The 20,970-nt window shown below is 43.4% G+C and overlaps 2 protein-coding genes, 1 long non-coding RNA gene and 1 pseudogene across 5 annotated transcripts in view; all 4 read right to left on the bottom strand.

Annotated features, from left to right (window-relative positions):
• LOC310987545 (uncharacterized protein) overlaps positions 1-20,970 on the bottom strand; it is a gene marked incomplete at both ends in the record, with an annotated part of 181,470 nt that overhangs the window by 5,610 nt on the left and 154,890 nt on the right. Inside the window, one exon of the mRNA XM_083973855.1 lies at positions 3,135-3,308. Within this exon, the coding sequence (XP_083829981.1) occupies positions 3,135-3,308 (174 nt within the window). The remainder of the gene's footprint in view (positions 1-3,134; positions 3,309-20,970) is intronic.
• On the bottom strand, positions 8,676-13,064 carry LOC310987208 (protein NLRC3-like; annotated as a pseudogene). Its single transcript has 7 exons — positions 13,018-13,064; positions 12,238-12,316; positions 11,878-12,103; positions 9,927-11,725; positions 9,639-9,812; positions 9,395-9,547; positions 8,676-8,754 (listed from the first exon to the last, which is right to left on the bottom strand). The product of its transcript is annotated as a protein NLRC3-like (transcript).
• LOC310987634 lies at positions 13,389-14,855 on the bottom strand. The gene is made up of 3 exons (XR_014595454.1): positions 14,768-14,855; positions 13,599-13,736; positions 13,389-13,486 (listed from the first exon to the last, which is right to left on the bottom strand). It is a non-coding gene; the product is annotated as an uncharacterized lncRNA (long non-coding RNA).
• LOC310987618 (GRAM domain-containing protein 4-like) overlaps positions 17,433-20,970 on the bottom strand; it is a 54,668-nt gene continuing 51,130 nt past the window's right edge. Inside the window, exons 3-4 of one of the 2 annotated variants that reach the window (XM_083973953.1) lie at positions 18,435-18,556; positions 17,433-17,635 (exon numbers count right to left, since the gene is read on the bottom strand). In XM_083973953.1, the coding sequence (XP_083830079.1) occupies positions 17,548-17,635; positions 18,435-18,556 (210 nt within the window). In that variant the 3' untranslated portion in view covers positions 17,433-17,547. The remainder of the gene's footprint in view (positions 17,636-18,434; positions 18,557-20,970) is intronic. The other variant, XM_083973954.1, reaches the window with a different exon arrangement.

Here is a 20,970-nt window from a genome sequence, read left to right as displayed (position 1 = left end):
CAGATACGACTACACAAAATACATGGTATACGTGTATGGTGCATCGATCCACTGATTGATTATCAAAGGCTTCAAATGCACGAACGGGAGGAGGCTCAGCAAAACAGCGGCCGTGACCGGACATGCAGAGTCGGCCGTTGCTATGGAGTCCCTAGCAACGGTCAGCTCAGCGGTGGTCTATCGAGAAATAAACACTGCAGAATATTGGTGATTGACCAATCAGAACCGAGTATTCAAGAGAGCCGTGTTCTAAGATATAATAATATTAATAATATAATAATAATGATTAATAAAGTTGATCAAATCAAATCAACAGCTGGTTTCATCACTGAGATCTCTTCACCTGAACATGACACAGTGAGTCATGAAGAGACACTGAAGTCATGAGGAGAAACTCCTGATCCCAGTAGTTCATCACTGTGACGGATGAAAGCTGCACAGCTCATGTTTGAAACACTTAGAGATTTTGGCTTCAGTATAAACTGTGTTAGGACGAGTCAGACTGTGACAGAGGACGTCAGTGGAGTGGGTGGAGCTTCACTGTGGCCTACACTAGGGCTGTTCGATTTTGCCCAAAAGTAAAATCTCGATTTTCTTCTCTCAAAAATCGATTTCCGATTACGATTACGATTTTTTTGTTAAATGACAAACTATTTTGTGTGCTGTTTGTGTCTTTTTAAATGGACCTAGAGTCTAATTTAAAAAAAAAAACATCTATCTATCTATCTATCTATCTATCTATCTATCTATCTATCTATCTATCTATCTATCTATCTATCTATCTATCTATCTATCTATCTATCTATCTATCTATCTATCTATTCTTTTTATTCAAAACTTTGTTTCACAATACAAAACAGTTTTTCAAAATAATATGCAATATATAAAGCACGTCTGTCTGTCTGTCTATCTATCTATCTATCTATCTATCTATCTATCTATCAACGTGACGTCAACTGACTGCCTTCCACTGATTGGCCAGAGCGTTGTCACCGGAAGAGTCGCAAGCGCGACGTCCGACCATACATCCGTCACGAGAATCAATACCGCTCATTTTACAGTAAAAACACACCGACAAACTGTTGTTATTCTGTCACCTGAGTTAAGTGTCTGCTGTGTGGAAAACCACGCGGTCCGTAATCGAGACGACACGGCTGTAGCCGCTGTTATATGACGACCCCGCCCCCGCTGACGAACTCAGCTGTAATTTAGAAGACCTAATCCTTGTCATATCACAGTACCGCTGTGATATGACGGCCGAGTCGAGCCGAGCCGAGCCGAGCAGAGCTATAACTGTGTAGTGGAAAAGGGCTGTTGGTCTTTTCGGCAATGAAATCCTCGCTGGTCATAGCAGAATGCCGACATGCTTGTTTACAGTGTGTGGGGAGAGCAGTGGGAGAGCGTGATGAGAGGAAGGAGGCGGCAGTCATTACGGTAATTCAGCGCAGCGCAGATTCATGAACGGGGGCTTACCGTAATTACCCTAGTTAGAGTAAAAAATCGATTTTTCGGATTTCACGTTTTTAACATCGTCCTAGGCAAATAATCGCGATTACGATTTTAAATCGATTAATCGAACAGCCCTAGCCTACACCACCTCTGGATATGGTCTGAGTGATCAGATCTGATGTCATCAATGCATTAATCACCTGAGACAGATGTTAACACCAGGGGCCTCATTTATCATTGTGGATACACGTTTTTTTACACACTATTTCCCCCGTTTTGTGCGTACGCACTTTTCTCCGCCTAATTTGGGATCTATCAAACCAAAACCTTTCTTTAGAAAGTGCTGAAATTTACGACCAGTCTGACCATGGCGTACCGTGATTTACACGCTTTTTGAAGAACAGGAGGAATTGGCGAGTCAGAGAACTGCAGTGAGGGAGAGAAGAGCGCGGAGTACACCCTCTGGGATTTTTTGAAGTAGTGGTGGTGATGATGACCCCTCTCACCCACCCCTACCACCGTCGACGCTCTATGAGCCGTATGTAATGTAATGTGTAATGTGTAATGTTTATTGATCAACAAAACGGCAAAACGGGTTGAGACACTTTTTCTTTTTTTTTCTTTTTTTTGGGGGGGGGGGCATACCGTAGGGGCATAAAGCCGGGTTTCCACCGCTTGACATCGGCACTTTACATGCAAAGCAAACGACGACTCTGTTTTTTCCCCTGTGCATTTACACTAGTTTGCTCTTAAATACTGGCTTTATAAAACGAATTTTGTTTTCTTTTGATATCATATTTATATTTTTCCCCTGCATGTGCATGTGAAGTTGCCAGACTGGACACACACACACACACAGCGCATCAAGCCCAATAATGTTGGCGCAAATTGGTGAATTCTCTGGTCATCCAATGCACGAACGTGGTGGTTACAGGTAAAAATGAGAAAACATGATCATAATTTTTGTGTGGATAATATTTATTGTATTTAACAAAAGGGGGTGCGATCATTTTAGGAAAAGTCACAGACTGGTGGACTTCAATGTTTTAGAATGTTTCAAAGTAATAGTAACTAGTGGAAACCCTGCTTTAAATTATTTGTGACATCTAAAATAAAGGGGCAGGTTATATACGATTATTCTTCTTTCTGCTCTGTTTCATTTAGATTAAGGAGTTTTTTGTTTTTATTGTAGCCTTTCAATGCAAGATGATTTTTCTGACTGATATTGCCATGTATCTCGCTTTCAGAGAAATTCCGCTTCTTCTCCGCTCTCCGTTCGTCCGTTGTCTTCACCGTCTTCCACTGACATCACTCCACACATTTCCAGAGTGCACATGGCTAATTAATATGCACATAGTGATTTGCATTGACCATATATGGTTGTGTTGGGCTGTTCAGAAGGCGGAATGAGAGGTGTGTTCACATTTGCACTTTTCTTGGGTCCGGTGTGATTTATCAATGGAAATTGCAGAGAGTTGTGCGTACGCACAGTTTGATAGATCTGAAAAAGGTGTCAATATTTTGGGGTACGCCATTTTTGGCTTTTCGTCGTACGTCAAGATGTAGTAGCATTTTTACACGCTGTTTGATAAATGAGGCCCCAGGTGTGAACGGGGCCATAGAAAATGTTCCAGCTCCTCCTCCTCTATCAGACAGTGTGTGTGGCGGCAGCAGCCTCTCCATACCTGAGAGTCTCCAGTCTCCAGTCTGGATCCTCCAGTCCAGCAGACAGCAGCTTCACTCCTGAGGCTCCTGGATGATTGTAGCTCAGGTCCAGCTCTCTTAGATGGGAGGGGTTCGAGCTCAGAGCTGAGGCCAGAGAAGCACAGCCTTCCTCTGTGACCAGACATCCTGACAGACTGAACACACACACAACACACAGGAAACCACTGTCAACACCTTCAGTATGTTGAGCCTGAAATGAGGGAAACTCAGAGTTTTCCGTTTCAAACAAGTGGATCAGTGTAATGCTGAGTCAGTCGCTATGGCAACACGTGCTGTGAAGCAAACCTGCTCCCTGGCAGACATTGTGTCCTTTAGTGAATGAAGTCGTGGACGTGGAAGTAAAACTAATTTAAAGGTTGTTGAAGAGTGGATCATTACAGTAGAGCCTGTTGGAGGATTTATTACCTCTATGAAAGATAGATAGTTTCACCACACATTGTGGATAGGTGATAATTCATAATTAATGGAGCACATTACATCGCAGACATTGAACGCAGCAGCAAGACAACGGATCACCAAGCCGCATATTGCTCTGTTAGCCTATAAGACAAGACCTTGCAGGTTTTCATGTGGGACAGTGTGAGCAGAAAATGTTATACATGATATTGAAGATACAGTAAAACTCTGCCGGCCCCTCGGTGTCCATAGCCTAACTATTCAGCAATTAAATGAACCGAAGCCAAACGTTGCAACAATAAAGTAAAATGTCTTTACTGTTTGATTTGAAGTGGATACAACTTTTTTATAATCATGAGAAAATGCATTGCAGACCAAAATGTATGATAAACCCTTGGTTTCGAACCCTGGCTGACTGAATAAAAGGCACATGAGCTAACAAGTGAGCTATATGACAACATACAGCAGGGGTAGGCAACTATATTGCCAATTGTTATAACTATATAGGCAACTATATTGTCTGTAACAACATCTATTGCACGTCTGTCTGTCCTGGGTGAGGGATCCCTCCTCTGTTGCTCACCCTGAGGTTTCTCCGATTTTTCCCTGTTAAAGGGGTTTTCCATGGAGTTTTTCCTCAGTCGATGTGAGGGTCTAAGGACAGAGGATGTTGCTACGATGCCATGTAAAGCCCTTTGAGACAAATTGTTTGTAAAAACGGGCTATACAAATAAAATTGCCTTGCCTATTGTAGGAGCCATGTTTTATTCAAACCTTGCACCATCAGGCCACTAGGTGGCAGTATTTTCTTTGTGCCTGACCTGAACCGGATGTTGGTGGGGGGTCAGGCAGGTTACTTGAGATTGCAAACAGTTTTTGACGGTGCTCAGCGGTGATTTAAGTTTGATCGTTTTCTGTTTATGTTATAATACGTGGCTTCACCCAGAAATAAAAGGAACATGATTGTTTCAAACGCAAATAAGTTTCCGTTGGTTCATGCTCGAGTACCAGTCTAAACAATACTATCAGCAACCAGTAGTGGCTACAGGACAAGCCCCTACACCTATATTTGTCGAAGGGCCAGAATTTTTCTCAACAGACACCCCGAGGGCCGGACGGCCTAGATTGAAATTAAATTCACCTTTTTGCTTAATAATTTGGCTGTTTATATATATATTTTTTTTTTCTCTCTTGTGCACATCATTTTTATTTATACACATCTTTGGTGTTTTGTATGATATAAAATAAAAAATCTTGACATAGCCCATCATATCATCATTTACATATCATACTTACACTGCTGGCTTGTATCCTGAGACATGCCCTGTGATTTTCAGCCTAAATATGAAAGGAGGCTGAACATTACAGGACAGGTCCGTTCTCAAGTCATTGGTCCTGACACGTGTGTTTCTCTTCTATAACACATTCTACATCTCAGAGGCGACGTCTTTCACAGGCTTCATTCACCTTTCAAACGAGGCAGAGCTCAGTGGGAAACTTTAGGAGAGACATAGGCCGAAGGCACCGGGACACAACACCGGGGGAGAAGCAGGTCCTTGCAACCGCGTGCAACTGTGCGCCGCGGATTTGCACGGAAAAACAACCGCATTGCATCAAATATGTGCCGCTACGGCTTTTGAGTTGGGAGCGCACCTGACGCACGTCTACATTGAATGGGTTTGAGTGCGCGCCAAAGACGAACGGCCCCCTGATGCACACACGGACAGGGAAAACCCTGCAGTCCAGCCGCTCCCCAAACATTTGTGCATGTTACCTGGGCTTTCCTTATCCCAGTGCAGCGTCTCACAGGCACACACAACAATGCGCTGGGACACGTGTTTCCGTGTCCCTGCGCATTGACTTACAGGCGTCTGTAGGCACAGAGACCGAGAAATACAGTACGTAAACTATTAGAACTCAGTCGCGGGCCACATTGGAAGGTTCGGCGGGCCACATTCGGCCCGCGGGCCGCCTGTTGCCGACCCCTGACATACAGTATATGTATTTTAATGAGTTTTTGTCTGATTGTCAGAGTTTTTAGAGAACACACTGCACTCTTTTTCCCGAGTCAGCTCATGCGGTTTCGGCTGAATTTGATGTATTTAATGTGTTCACACTAAAAGGCACCATTAAACTCTCCAGTTGGGTTGGAGTGAAATTCATGGCTCTATTTCTTTCTTTCTGACATTGTGAATCGTGTCATCTGTGCTCCATTGATGATGCGCCTTCCCCAGACTCAACATACTCAGGGTTAATTGAACTAATTCTGATCACCTGTTCTGAAACTGAAAAATCAAGAGTTTTCCAGCTCAGGCTCAATAAACCCTGAGCTAGGGATTTGACTTAAGAGTTTGTTGAACCTGCTTCCAGAAACGGACCCCTGCTACAGATGTTACTGGTTCAAATTTGCGGACTTCACGCGTGGTTCACGCAAGACGGCACAAGAGTCAGGCATTTTTTTTCTTTGGCGAGACAAGAGGTTTTAATGAAAAGCCTCAATGTGCCAAAACAACCACCAGGTGGCATCTGTGAGAACGGAGGACGACAGGCGGATGACTCAGTGATCTGTGCAGTAATCCACAGCTTAAACTCTAGGCTATTAAACTAGAACTAACTACTGTATACCCTGCCTAAATCACAGAAACTATTGTAATATGATAAAGCCTGTCTTGCTTTATGACTTGATGATTATGTATCACAAATTATGAAGGATCATCTGCGCAAGGCAAAGATGATAGCATCAACAAACCACGGCGTAACACACGCGGCTGTATGGGACAGGCTTTTATTTAATTCAGAACAAACCGCTTAGCAAAAATGGAAAATATAGTCTATAATAATTAATTGATCTGTTGTTTGGCCACTGTTTGAAAATAACCCGAATTATGAGCAAATAATCTGATCCAGAGCAGCAGTCATAATCAGACTTCTTCTAAATAAACCTAAACATTCAATAACTGGGTCAGGTCGGACCATGGGATTCTTTTTTCTCTTCTTCTTCACAGGAGAAAATGAGGTGGGCTGCGCTCACGGACGCGTTGATGTTTTGTGATTTATCTGCTGCCTTGACTCTGCCCTTTATACACGTGCGTTCAGATTAACAATAAGACAAGCCATGGTTGAGTTTATTGAGTTAATAATCAGCATCTTAGTACCTCTGATCCGGAGCGATAGTGTTATGAAAATCGCTACAGTTGAACTGGTCTGGTTTTTAGCTGCTCAATCTCATTGTTTTAAAGAAAAGGGATTGATTTTTTTTAACGAAATGAAACGAAAACAATATTATATTGATACATTGTTGTAAAAAAAAATCCAAAAGAAACGAAAATGAACTAAAGAAAATAACTTTCACACACACATTAAAACAGTGCGATTGGTTGAAAGCTGATAATTAGCCATGTGCTTGCTGATTGGCCGAAACCAAGAACAAAGCCGCGTGAATGGCCAATCGCCATGTGTTAACGGCCGACATGTAAATCAGCTGTTTCGATGGGCGTTATATGAATAGAGATGTTAATGTGTCTCATAAGGTACTTTGCACATAGGCTACTTTCTGTAACTGGAAGAAAAACAGCCAGCTGGAAGAATGTGTTGCCTAAATCTTTTACTGTGTGGGAGATCTCCACCAACGTAGCCAGGGAGAAAGCAAGTGGGACCGTTCTGCCCAGTCTCTGAGCAGCGCACGTTTCACAGATAAGCTTCATAACGGGAGTAGCCTAATGTCAGTAGTTTCTGTTTAAAACATGCTGTTTCAACCGCCCCTCCTCTGTGTCTCAAACGACCCGCATAGGTGGGACGTTTGAGACAAATAACAACATACGTTTAAAGTTATAAAACACACACACACACACACACACACACACACACACACAGGAATGAGTTTTGAAGCGGGCCGACATATAGGCTAGTGAGTGTAGATTCATTGATAAAACTGTAAGGCACACACAATGCCATAGCCTACAGTACACTATTTTCAACATATGTAATGTTGTGTGTCGTTTTTTTAATGATTATTATTATAACTCTCAGTTAATGTTGGCTTAATTTCCACTAATTTATCCATAAACGGACGATGGACGATGTATTTCACCGGCGAGGAGCTGTCATTACGCGCGCGCGACTATTACGCACAGCGGAGGTGATTCGTAGTGGGAGGAGTAGGGGCCGGGGTGGGGGAGGGGGTCTTTCCCATATACATTTGCAGAAGTGACAGAACAACTTATAAAAGAAGCCGCACCAAATGCACAATAATTCAGAGTCCAGCACTCGTGAAAATAGGAATGGGGGCCCGCTTCAAAACTCATTCCTGTGTGTGTGTGTGTGTGTGTGTGTGTGTGTGTGTGTGTGTGTGTGTGTGTGTGTGTGTGTGTGTGTGTGTGTGTGCGCACGTGAGAGAGAGCGACAGAGAGAGAAAGAGAGTGAGAGACGGTGCGCCGTGTTTGCCTGACACCAATATAATAGGAAAACAAAGGACTTGCATGTAAAAATCCGATGTTCAGCAGCAGGGAACAATATAGCCAACAGCATTTTGCCAATATTTTAGACCCCCCCCCCCCGCCCCCCGGCCTCCCCGTAGTTCGCACTCTGCATACACACACACAGACCCACTCTTCCTCACACTCGCGCCAGCTCAGTTTCTCATCGAGTGCTGGATTCTGATTTATTTTGCATTTGATGCGGCCTCTTTTAAGTTGCATGTTCTGTCACTGCTGCAAATTTCTATTAAGCTGTGCGTAATAGTCGCGCGTAATCCTCGCCGGTGAAACACTTCGTCCATTTATGGATAAATTAGTGGAAATTAGTTAGTAGCCAACATTAACTGAGAGTTATAATAATAATCATTAAAAAAACGACACACAACATTACATATGTTGAAAATAGTGTACTGTAGGCTATGGCATTTCGGTGCCTTACAGTTTTATCAATGAATCTACACTCACTAGCCTATATGTCGGCCCGCTTCAAAACTCATTCCTGTGTGTGTGTGTGTGTGTGTGTGTGTGTGTGTGTGTGTGTGTGTGTGTGTGTGTGTGTGTTGGAAGCGAACTTCAGCGTCGTTGCTGGCGGATCAGCTGTTGTCCTGATACACACTGTGACATATTTTTTCATGATGATTCTGAGAGCTTATAGATGACGGCGTAACGTGTGAGGCCGTTCAGTCTAACTCTGAAGGCTGATGAAGACCTGATGAAGTTTGGTGCGAGTATGACAGAGGTTTTCCTCAGACCATATACCTTTTCATCTGAGGTCTGACACTGAAGTCTGATCCTGAGGATGTCCTAAAATGTACACCGTACCTATGTTTTATCGCCCAGCCCCAAAGTGACACAGACCCGTTCATTCACAAGAAATCATCCAGCTGCACTCTCAAACAAGGTGCGGAGTGAGAAATCTGCGGCACTACTGCACAGTCTGTAGTTGGCTCATTTTAAAAACACATTTTGGAGATGACGAGACAGATGACCGAAAAAAGAGAGTGAGACGTGGGCTATAGTCTACTGTAGCTGCCGTCGTTACATTTTGTCATTGAAAAACTAGGCTACTATATTATTTACTGTCTGCAGCTAATTCTCCTTTCATCCTCTTGTATTCTGTATCATGAACAGCGCCACTCCTAATCGCGGCTACATTGTGTGACGTGTCAGCATTGGCCCCAAAACGTCTGAGCAGTATTTAGTACGGTGCTGCCACCTAGAGGAAAACAGTTGTGGTGAAAAGTCACGCGATCACGCGATCCTGCAGTGCAGGAAAAACCCCGCAATTTTGAACCAGTAACATCTGTATGTCAAAGTGTCATCAGATAAACAGCTTGATGGATCCTCACCTGAGAGTCTCCAGTCTACCAGACAGCAGCTTCACTCCCGAGTCCTGCAGGTTGTTGTTACTCAGGTTCAGGTGTCTCAGATGAGAGGGGTTGGAGTTCAGAGCTGAGGCCAGAGAAGCACAGCCTTCCTCTGTGATCAGACATCCTGACAGACTGAACACACACAACAACACACAGGAAACCACTGTCAACACCTGGAGGTGTGTTCAAGTGTCATCAGATAAAAAGCTTGATGGATCCTCACCTGAGAGTCTCCAGTCTACAGTGTGGACTCTCCAGTCCACCAGACAGCAGCTTCACTCCTGAGTCCTGCAGGTTGTTGTTACTCAGGTCCAGGTGTCTCAGACTAGAGGACTGGGAGCTGAGGACTGAGGACAGAGCTTCACAGCTTCTCTCCGAGAGGTTACAGCTGCTCAGTCTGAGGAGATAATCATGAGGAATTAAAGAAGAAAGGGATTTATTTTCTGTCCTGTTAAAAACACAGACTTGTTTTTATATAACAATGAATAAATCCAACTATCTCTACACTTACAGAGCTTTGTTAGAGGCTTTGACCACTGGCAGCAGCCTCAGAAGAGCCTCCTCTGAAGCAGAGTATTTCTTCAGGTCAAACTCGTCCAGATCTTCTCCTGATGACAGTAAGATGAAGACCAGAGCCGACCACTGACCAGGAGACAATTCATCTGTGGAGAGACGTCCTGATCTCAGGGACTGTTGGATCTCCCCCACTAGAGAACGATCATTCAGTTCATTCAGACAGTGGAACAGGTTGATGCTTTTCTCTGCAGAGGGAGTCTCTTCAATCTTCTTCTTGATGTACTGGACTGTTTCCTGATTGGACCGTGAGTCACTTCCTGTCTGAGTCATCAGACCTCGTAGGAGAGTCTGATTGGTCTTCAGTGAAAGACCCAGGAGGAAGCGGAGGAACAAGTCCAGGTGTCCATTTGGACTCTGTAAGGCCTCGTCCACAGCACTCTGGTAGAAAGAATTTAGTTCAAGTTTTTCTCTAAACACTTGAGACCACCGAGATGTTTGTTGTTGTGACATCAGGTTGAGTCCAGAGTTGATGAAGGTCAGATGGACATGAAGAGCAGCCAGAAACTCCTGAACACTCAGATGGACGAAGCAGAACACCTTGTCCTGGTACAGGCCTCTCTCCTCTTTAAAGATCTGTGTGAACACTCCTGAGTACACTGAGGCTGCTCTGATATCGATGCCACACTCTGTCAGGTCTGATTCATAGAAGATCAGGTTTCCTTTCTGCAGCTGCTCAAAAGCCAGTTTTCCCAGAGACTCAATCATCTCCTGCTCTCTGGACTCCAGTGTGGATCTGTCTCAGCTCCTCCATCATACTTGACCTTCTTCAGTTTTAGATAAACCACCAGGAAGTGGATGTACATCTCAGTCAGGGTCTTGGGCAGCTCTCCTCCCTCTCTGGTCTTCAACAGCTCCTCCAGAACTGTAGCAGTGATCCAGCAGAAGACTGGGATGTGGCACATGATGTGAGGCTTCGTGATGTCTTGATGTGGGAGATGATCTCTCTGGCCTGCTCCTCATCTCTGAACCTCTTCCTGAAGTACTCCTCCTTCTGTGGGTCAGTGAACCCTCTGACCTCTGTCACCATGTCAACACACTCAGGAGGGATCTGATTGGCTGCTGCAGGTCGTGTGGTTATCCAGAGGCGAGCAGAGGGAAGCAGTTTCCCCCTGATGAGGTTGGTCAGCAGCACGTCCACTGAGGTGGACTCTGTCACATCAGTCAGGATCTCAGTGTTGTGGAAGTCCAGAGGAAGTCGACACTCGTCCAGACCGTCAAAGATGAAGACGACCTGGAACTGATCAAAGCTGCAGATTCCTGCTTCTTTGGTTTCAGAGAAGAAGTGATGAACAAGTTCCACCAAGCTGAACTTTTTCTCTTTCAGCACATTCAGCTCTCTGAAGGTGAAGGGAAATGTGAAGTGTATGTCCTGGTTGGTTTTGTCTTCAGCCCAGTCCAGAGTGAACTTCTGTGTTAAGACTGTTTTCCCAATGCCAGCCACTCCCTTTGTCATCACTGTTCTGATTGGTCGGTCTCTTCCAGGTGGGGCTTTAAAGATGTCTTCTTGTCTGATGGTTGTTTCTGGTCTGTCTGGTTTCCTTGAAGCTGTTTCAATCTGTCTGACCTCATGTTCATCATTGACCCCTCCAGCCCCTCCCTCAGTGATGTAGAGCTCTGTGTAGATCTGGTTCAGAAGGGTTTGGTTTCCTGCTTTAGAGATCCCCTCAAACACACACTGGAACTTCTTCTTCAGGTCAGATTTGAGTTTACGTCGACAAACTGCAGCAAAATGTTCTGAATGAAAACACAAGAAATCAGACCAATAATAAATATAACATGTTAATTCCTCTAAATAACGACTATATGAACATGTTTCCCTCCATATGTTGATGTCAGTGAATGTCTCATTTGTCCATCATGTTGAATCTTTACAGAAATCCTCTTACTGCTCTGCAGACGCTCAGCCAGCTCCTCCTGCTTCCTGCTCCTCAGGAGCTTCACTGTGATCTTCACTAACGCCTCTCTGATGCTCCTCTGCTCTTCATCCTCACCGCCCACCACTTCCTCATCCTCCCTCTGACTCCCTGAGCCTTCTGGGTAATCTGGACTCAGAAACTTGTGGATCTTCTTCAGCTCGTTCTTCACAAAAGTGACCATGTTCTCCTCCAGCAGCTGGAACAGAAACTCTATGAGTGACAGCATCAAACTAAAACCTGACAGACTGACAATCCACTGGTGTCAAAGTGCAGCATGGAGATGATTGTGAACACAACAGATGTAACAGCAGCTGTTGGACATGTACGCACCATAAACATGGAGTCCAGGTGTGTTTGATGCTGCTGGGCAGACTGACCACTGGGAACCTCTGAGCTCTCCTGGTCCACTCTGTGGAGGAATCAGTGTCAAGTGAACATCAGTACAGAGAGATAATACAAGATGGACTTTATATGTCCCCTGAGGACGTTCACAACAGACAGAGACACTTTGATTTCAGACCTGGTCCAACAACACGTCGTACAAACTGGTTCATTTCTACAATAACCTGAGCCTGACTGTCAGTTAAGCTTACATCTGATCAGCTGATCCACGTCCTCCTTTAAAGTCCAATATCTCGTCCTTTGACCAGTCGCTCTTTAACGACAGACAGCTGGGTTCGGGTTCAGGAGAGTCTGGTCTCTGCTGCTGGATCCTGAAACAACATCACAACTGATGTTAAATAGTTTTAGGTTTTCAAAAATAAAAAAAATGAACACAATAAAGATGGACCTTAATAAAAAAATCCTTATTCCTGTAGATAAAATCTGTAAACAATGATGATGAAGGATTTTGTTTTTTACGTCAGAAAATGTCATTTATCTCTTTGTTTTGTTCTGAAGATGAGTTGACGTTTCTATCTTTACCTGAGTTTTGCTCGTTCTCTCCCTCAGTATTTATGGACATTTGTTCGTCTGCTCCTGTAAAAAGCAGCTGCTGAGATTCTGCTTCAGCTCCTGTAACTGATCTGATCCTCTGTCTCTGCTCTCTGTGTCTGACGTCACTCTGAACTCACTAGAAATCACTGATCGGCCCCTCGCCCTGTTGCACACCTCAAAGCTGCCACCAGGAGGCGACTTGATGCAGCCAACATCACCATGTTCCTTCTACCGGGTGGAAACAAGACCATCAACATTTAGAGCAAATGAAAAGATGATTCTAACCCAGTGGTTACTTCCTGTTTTAAGTAGAAGGTGCTGACACATTTCCTGTTGCTACTGGGCTGCACTGTGAGAATTACTGAATATTAACATGTGGATGTTCAGGCACAGACTCTTTACTGCAGCTGGACAATGTCAATGTGTGTCTGAGTTATAACTCTGATTTATGTAGAATAATTGAAATTTGACCCCACAGGAAGAATGTTCAACAGAAAGTCAAAGGCTTTGAAATTAAGTTTTGTCTTACATCTGATCAGCTGATCCACGTTCTCCTTTAAAGTTCAATATCTCGTCCATTGACACGTTGCTCTTTAAAGACAGACAGCTGGGTTCAGGAGAGTCTGGTCTCTGCTGCTGGATCCTTAAACAACAACACAACTGATAAATGTGCATGTTGGAGAAAAACTGATGAAAAATATCTTCAATCTTTTAATAAACACAACAACTGACTTTTAGACAGTTTTAATTCTGACCTTTGACCTCTGGTCTGGCCCTGATGTCCCCCACACAGAGTGGTTTTAGAGGGAGGGGCTCCCTCCTCTCTGTCCTCACACTGATCCATGCTGCTGAGGTCACATCCACATCAGCTCACACACACTTTGTAGCTTCACCTGCAGAGGAAACACACATCATTCATGTGCACAGCAGCTCACATGTCCATCATGTCTCCAGCTGCTCCTCCACTGATTGGCTCTTCTTCTCTGCTTCATATCAGTGTCAGCTGAATGCAGTCACACAGCAGTGAGGAAGAGGAAGCTGCCATCAGCTGCTGTACTTCTACTATCAGTCCACTAGATGGCGTCATGAAGCTGCAGTGAAGTGAAGAGCAGCCCAGCAACATGATCCATGGACGACTGTTTCCATCCACTGACACACACAAGGACTGAGATCCACTGAGTTGATGTGACACAGTCTCTGTGTGGACAGCGTCCCTGTAGAAAACCACTGGATCAAACAAGCTACAGCTGATTGTTACACACACAACAACTGGGCCTCAACTCAGCTGCAGTACAAGCAGGAAGTAGCACAACAAGGAAATACTCAAGGAAAAGTACAAGTACCTGACGACTGTACTGATGATAGGCAGTAACAGTACTGATCATCACAATCATCAACATCATATTAAAAACCCTGTGAGCCGCTCAGCCCACAACACTGAGTCCACATCAGTCCTGAGCCTGTAGTGTAGCCTAAATCTTTTTTTAAATGAACTACAACAGCAATGTGCAACAACAACTTGAAGTGCAACGACAACAATTAGGGTTTTTTGTAATTATGCAGGAATTCTCTAGGGATTGACAGAAGTTACACAATAGATTTTTAAAAGTTTGTTGCTTTTTGGGGCCCAGAGTGGTTATGAGGCCCTAAGCAGGTGCTTAGTTCGCGTATATCTCTGGCCTGGCTCCGAGTGGAGCTGCACACAAATAACCACTCGTTTTAACTACTGATCATTGACCAACTCTGCTTCTGCTCTTCTACCGACAACAGGTTCTGTTGGTCCAGACTTTACAGTTACAGCTCTGACTCAGCTACAGTAACATTATAATAACACAACAACAACAACACAATGAGAAATTGAAGGGCAGAGAACTCAGGAAACAACAGGTGTTAATGAGGAAAACATTCAAAGTGTTCACCTTACCTTCACACGAGAAAATAAACTGCGACACAACTGCTGGTTCTTCTTCTTCTTTTGTGTTTTATGGAAGTTTTGTTTCCCATTTCAGTTACAGTTAAACTGCTGAAACTGCTGACTCTCATAATGATGTGATGAGACTGGTGTTTTTACTTCTGTTTATTTCTACCACTGAACCATAAATGTTTAAATGAAATGATCGATCTCCAGTCCGCCGCTTGTCAGAAGAACATGTGTGTATTTCCCCTGTGTGTTGTTGTTATGTTGTCAGGACCGTCAGCAGGGGGCGACACTGATCCACTGCAGCAGGGACAACACCCACACTAGAAAAACTGTGAAGTACAGACTCATGTTTCTATGTTGTACCAGACGGCTGAATTGTATAGGGTAAGCAGCAGTAATGAGCTGCCTCATGTTTTTGGTATGATTATATTGTACAAGGTCACTGCTGTTTTTTGTGCCCTGTTTTAGTCTGAAAGCATGTTGTGGGCAAAATAAAATCATTTTCATTGCAATTAAAAAACATCCAATAAAACCATCCACGGGGTAAACACGAAGACGAGACGAGTGGAGTGACTGCAGGTGTTCACATACCTTTATCTTAAAATCACCTGTAAAAGCCTCTGTCGGGGGGAGAGAAGAAAATCATTAACTTTGTATCAATGACAAGAGGTGGTGTGATATGTTCATACAGCCAGTTCAGTTTTGTTTCCCATTTCGGGGAACAACCGCTGGTTCAAAAGTGGAAGTGGGGGAGGGGTTGTCACATGATGATGAGAGACTGGTGTTTTTACTGCTGTTTATTTCTACTACTGAACCATAAATGTTTAAAATGAAATGATCGATCTTCAGTCCGCCGCTTGTCAGAAGAACATGTGTATTTCCCCTGTGTGTTGTTGTTATGTTGTCAGGACCGTCAGCAGGGACAACACCCACACTAGAAAAACTGTGAAGTACAGACTCATGTTTCTATGTTGTACCAGACGGCTGCATTGTATAGGGTAAGCAGCAATAATGAGCTGACTCATGTTTTTGGTATGATTATATTGTACAAGGTCACTGCTGTTTTTTGTGCCCTGTTTTAGTTTGAAAGCCTGTTGTGGTCAAAATAAAATAATTTTCATTGTAAATTTTCATTGTATCAAAAAAAAGTTCCTATACCATCTCAGGGGAAAACACAAAGAAGAGAAGAGTGGAGGGACTGCAGGTGTTCACACACCTTTATCTTAAAATCACCTGTAAAAGCCTCTGTCAGGGGGAGAAAACAAAATCATTAACTTTGTATTAATGACAAGAGGTGGTGTGATATGTTCATACAGCCTCTGTGGGAATGACAAAATAAAGAGGTAGATTAACCTTTTCCTTTTATCAATGTAAAGACCAAATGTGCCTGAGATCAGTTTTCAGATCAGATAAATCCTACCAGCACATTTATTTTGTGGCGTCCTCCTCTAGCTTTACCTCCTACCAGCAAACTAGCAACCAGCCACACATCCTCAGATTATTAAAAATATTACTTTTGTTCACTTGGAAAAACAAATAAGTCAATGAAAACAACTTCTTCACAGCTGCTTGTAGATATTTTATTCACTGCAATTGTATGATTATTTAAGGGGTTATATCAGTTATATTAGCTGGATTTCATTACACCCATGAATGACAGTATGTGTGTAGCTGACGACAGCATCAGTAGCTACAGAAGCTGGCAGAGGTCACGTCAGGACTCAGACAGGAAGTGAAGCAGCGTGTGAAGTGTGAAACATGATCCAGTGGTTTAATGGAGCCTGATCCAGCCTGACAGATCCTCCTGCCAGCAGCTCAGCCACTGGTTTGTGGACTGGGTGATGTGTTAAAGGGACAGTTCAACATTTTGGCAAATTCCCCTTATCCTATCACCAGTAAGTTCATTACCTTTAATTATCTGTGCATGTTGTTTTGAAATCGGCGGGGCAGAGACGTGAGCTGCTCAGTGACACAATCCAACAACTCCACAACGCTCTGGTGGACAAGTTGTGACCTGCACATTCACCACGCTATGAAATAATCATGTATAATTATGTAACATTACGACACATGAAGCAAATACTCTGAACTATTTGTGCTTTTGAAATCCCTCCGCCCAGCAGCCGTGTCTGGAAAGTAGTTCCGGCTGCATTTGCCTCTAAAACAACTCTGTCTCGTACCTGCTGTCACCTGCTACAGTCAGACGTGCCAAATAAGAAACATGGTCTTCAACATGAGTTCATGTTTATTTCATATTTTATTGTGTCAGCTTGAAACCATACAACCATGAAGTGTAGTCGAACAGGAATGTGCACGGCCAATCAAATCCCAAACAATCCATGAAACAATCAATGGTCACTAACGAAAATGAATTAATGAGTGTTAATTGGCTCCAGTTTCCAAGAAACAGCAGTTAGGTAATAATTATAGAAATATGTAATAAAAATAATCAGTCTCAAAGTGAAGATAAATTTAAATCTACAAACGTTATGAACTCAGCGTCATGGTAACAGAAAAATCATTGTGCTTCTCTACATCAGCAGGAAATGCTCATCACATATTCAAATTGTTTTATTTGATTCAGTAAAACCACAAAGAAAATAAATCACATGTAATTCATTATATTCAGCGTCTCTACAACATTATGTTTGTTTCCAGTTGTGTTTCTTGTTGTGTCTGTTTACCTGTGACCAGCTCACAAACAGCCTGTAAAGTTGAACATGAACAGTGAATTTGTTTAAAATGTGTTTTTCTCCTCAGTGACGCTGGCGGCTCAGAGACTTTTAGCTTGGTGATATTAGGCCTCGTCCTTCATCAGCAGCTGAGTAAAAGTCACCATGGTTTTTGTCCTGTAATAATCGACGCTTCCATCTTTAAAGGAAGAGGAAGAAGTTTACAAGAATCATTGAGAAGAGTTTAAAAAATCAACTGATTTAATCCATGAATGTGAAAACGTGAGTGAGAGACAGAGACAGACATGTAGAGACTGAACTGTCTGTTCAACAGTGAGAAGGTTTCTGTGACAGGAGGAGACTCTGATTCACTCAACACAGAGACACTGAGGAACCGGGACTGGGCCAGAAACCAGGATACAGAGGTTGAGTGAAGGTGGTGTTGAAGGTGTAGAGGTGGATCAGTGAATCAGAGGAGACTCTGTAGAAGGACAGAGAGCCAGCAGGACAGTCCACATACACTGCTACTCTGTCAGAGACAGAGAAGGAGGAGGAGGAGGAGGAGGAGGAGGAGGAGGAGGAGGAGGAGGAGGAGGAGGAGGAGGAGGTGGTGATGTCTGTCCATTTGTCATTGTGACAGGACTGATCGTTCCCTCCAAACCTACAGTCTCCACTGTCTCCTTTCCTGCTGATTCCTCTGTAACTCACTGATATATGAACCTCTCCTCTCCACTCGACCTCCCAGTAGCAGCGACCAGTCAGGCCACATTCGAATATTAATTTTCACATTCGTTGACGGCCCTAATATTATATATGGTGATCATAATAATGATGAGAAAAGAAAATGCATTACCCAAATTTGTGGCCTAGAGCAGGATTCAAACCCAGACTGACAACAAGTTTGGTTTACTGGGGGAGCTGCCCTATCACATCAGCTATTACTACTAACTGATGTGTCTAACGCACCCACCAACTTTAAAAAAATATTTTTGGCTCACATCAGCACGACTGCATCGCAGCGGTCGCAGTCACCTCGGTCCGACCGACCGTTGTGACGCCTATATTGGACCGTCACCGTCACTGCTCCCGTTTTATAGCGTAAATGTTGTAGATATTGTTGCTGTAACAAAAAATAAAAATAAAAACACAGACAAAAAGGCACTGGGCAAAGGGGCAGGTTCGGTTAAATTCGGCCCTTAGGAGCTACTTTTAAGCCTCAGATTCTTTGTGAATACGGCCCCAGATATTTTTCTCATGACACAATTCAATCGGATCACGAAATAAAATTTTGACTCCCGTTCACTTACACGGAGACTTTTTCCGAATTGAGGTCCCATGGCGAGTTTCTCTTCCGCTTCGGCTCTCTATAACCGTGAAGGATTTTTTTGTCATATCGTCTCATGTTGTGTGTGTGTGTGTGTGTGTGTGTGTGTGTGTGTGTGTGTGTCCTCACCTGGGCGTCGCTCTGCTGCTCTCCGTCGTCCCTCAGCTCCTCCGACGGCTCTCTGATGGACATACGATGTTTCACCCTCGTCGGCGCCCTCGGTGTCCGACGTGTTGGGCGACTCGGCCAGATCCAGGAACTCGTCCCGCCTCTGGCCCCGGAACCGGATCTTGTCCAGACGCTTCAGCATCGTAGTGGTGGTGGGCGTCGCCGAGAGACCGGGCTCTACCGGGACATGGCCGCCGACCAATCAGCTGCAGAGACTGAGCAGAGGGGGCGGAGCCACAGGAAGCACTGATCAATGAAGGAGCCACAAATATAATATCATTAAATAATCAATTAAGATCAGCAGCTTTATTCAAACGTAACTTTATTCTACGTGAACAAAAAAGAATCAGCTCCAATAAAAACATGTTCAGAAACTGTTCAATCAATCAATCAATCAATCAATCAATCAATCAATCAATCAATCAATCAATCAATCAATCAATCAATCAATCAATCAATCAATCAATCAAATCTGAAATGAATCAGCTCAAACAGATACAAGTGTCCAAGATTAAAATGAATCCAGATGTTGAGACTTAACAGCTGCAGAGGATTCCTGCAGCTGCAACACGTTTGAACGTCTCCAGGGCTTTTATTTTGAAACTCACTGAACTTTATTGTGACTTCTAGTGGAGGATTGATTCACAGAAACGTCGGATAATTGATCACCATTATTTGCAAATTAATTAATTAAATACAATATTATTAAATACTGGACTTATTCGCTGCTTTGTCAAATGAAGATAACAGATATTTTCCTGAAATCCTCAAAAAACAATGACAGATTTTCATAAACCTTCTGAAGGCCTTTTAATCGAACTGAACCTGAACTAACCATGAGTCCAACCTGAGATAATTGAGCAGTTTAACATGGAGGGTTTAGTTTGTTCAGGAGTCGACCAGGTGTCGTCTCTGTTTGTTCAGGGAGGAAAAACACATTTCACCTGAGTGACGTCTAAACCTGGACTAAAGCTGGATCTTTCTTTGTATTAAAAAACTAACTTGTCTTTGTCTGATGTGATTATAAACTGTGTTTTAGGGTCTGGTCTTATTAATAAGTGTCACTTTTCAATATTTTAGGGAAAACAAATTAATAAACGAACAGATTTCTCCAGATTAATTAAGAAATAATGAGTTGCACCAGATGACAATGATACAGCTTTTGTTTTTCCTTGTTATTTATCGTTATTTAGTCATTTCATTGATTAGTGTGTGTGTGTGTGTGTGTGTGTGTGTGTGTGTGTGTGTGTGTGTGTGTGTGTGTGTGTGTGTGTGTGTGTGTGTGTGTGTGTGTGTGTCTTACAATCAAATCTGGAGCTGCACAATGACTGAAGTCATAATAAATCAAAGTGCAATATGTGAATCACACTCGTCAGCATCATTAATGTTGTGTTGCTATGGAGACGCCCTGGACAACAAACCATCAAGGGTCAAAGTTTGTTCCGGTCCAAGACTCAACAAACATCATCATCATCATCATCATCATCATCATCATCATCATCATCATCATCATCATCATCATCATCATTCCTGAGTGGGGATTAAACTCAAAGTCCAGAGGATTGGACCTCTGACCGACTCTCAGATGTCACCGGTCGTTTCCACGGTCGTCAGCGGCGACAGCGTGACAGCTGAAGGTGTGTTCAGGTGTTCAGACAGAGCGTCGGTCACCGAGTCGTCTGACTGGTCCGACCGCTTCACATGGAAACTGACTCTGTATCTAATCGTTAACACGGTCTGTCTGGAAAACAACCACACAACAACAACAAGACTGTGACTGTGTAGTTATCTGGTTCTGCAAATATGCAAGAAGAAGGGAAAAAATCATAATTCAATTATCATAATAATGATATTTACATGTGCCTTTTAAAACAGCCAGGGTCACTTTACAAGTCAGAGCTTGAGTGAATTCCACTTCCTATCTTAACCTGCAATCTCAAAAATGCACGCTCCAGTTTAAGGGCTGAATCGCCTCAATACTGAGATTCTCCGACCGACACCCTTGGGACCAAGGGCTACCCAGAATGCAGTGTTTTCTAGAT

The sequence above is a fragment of the Trachurus trachurus genome (assembly GCF_905171665.1).
Source record: "Trachurus trachurus genome assembly, chromosome: 6".
In the NCBI taxonomy this organism is placed as follows: Eukaryota; Metazoa; Chordata; class Actinopteri; order Carangiformes; family Carangidae; genus Trachurus; species Trachurus trachurus.
The sequence above is the reverse complement of the archived record's forward strand: the minus strand, read 5'-3'. Positions and strand labels throughout refer to the sequence as shown.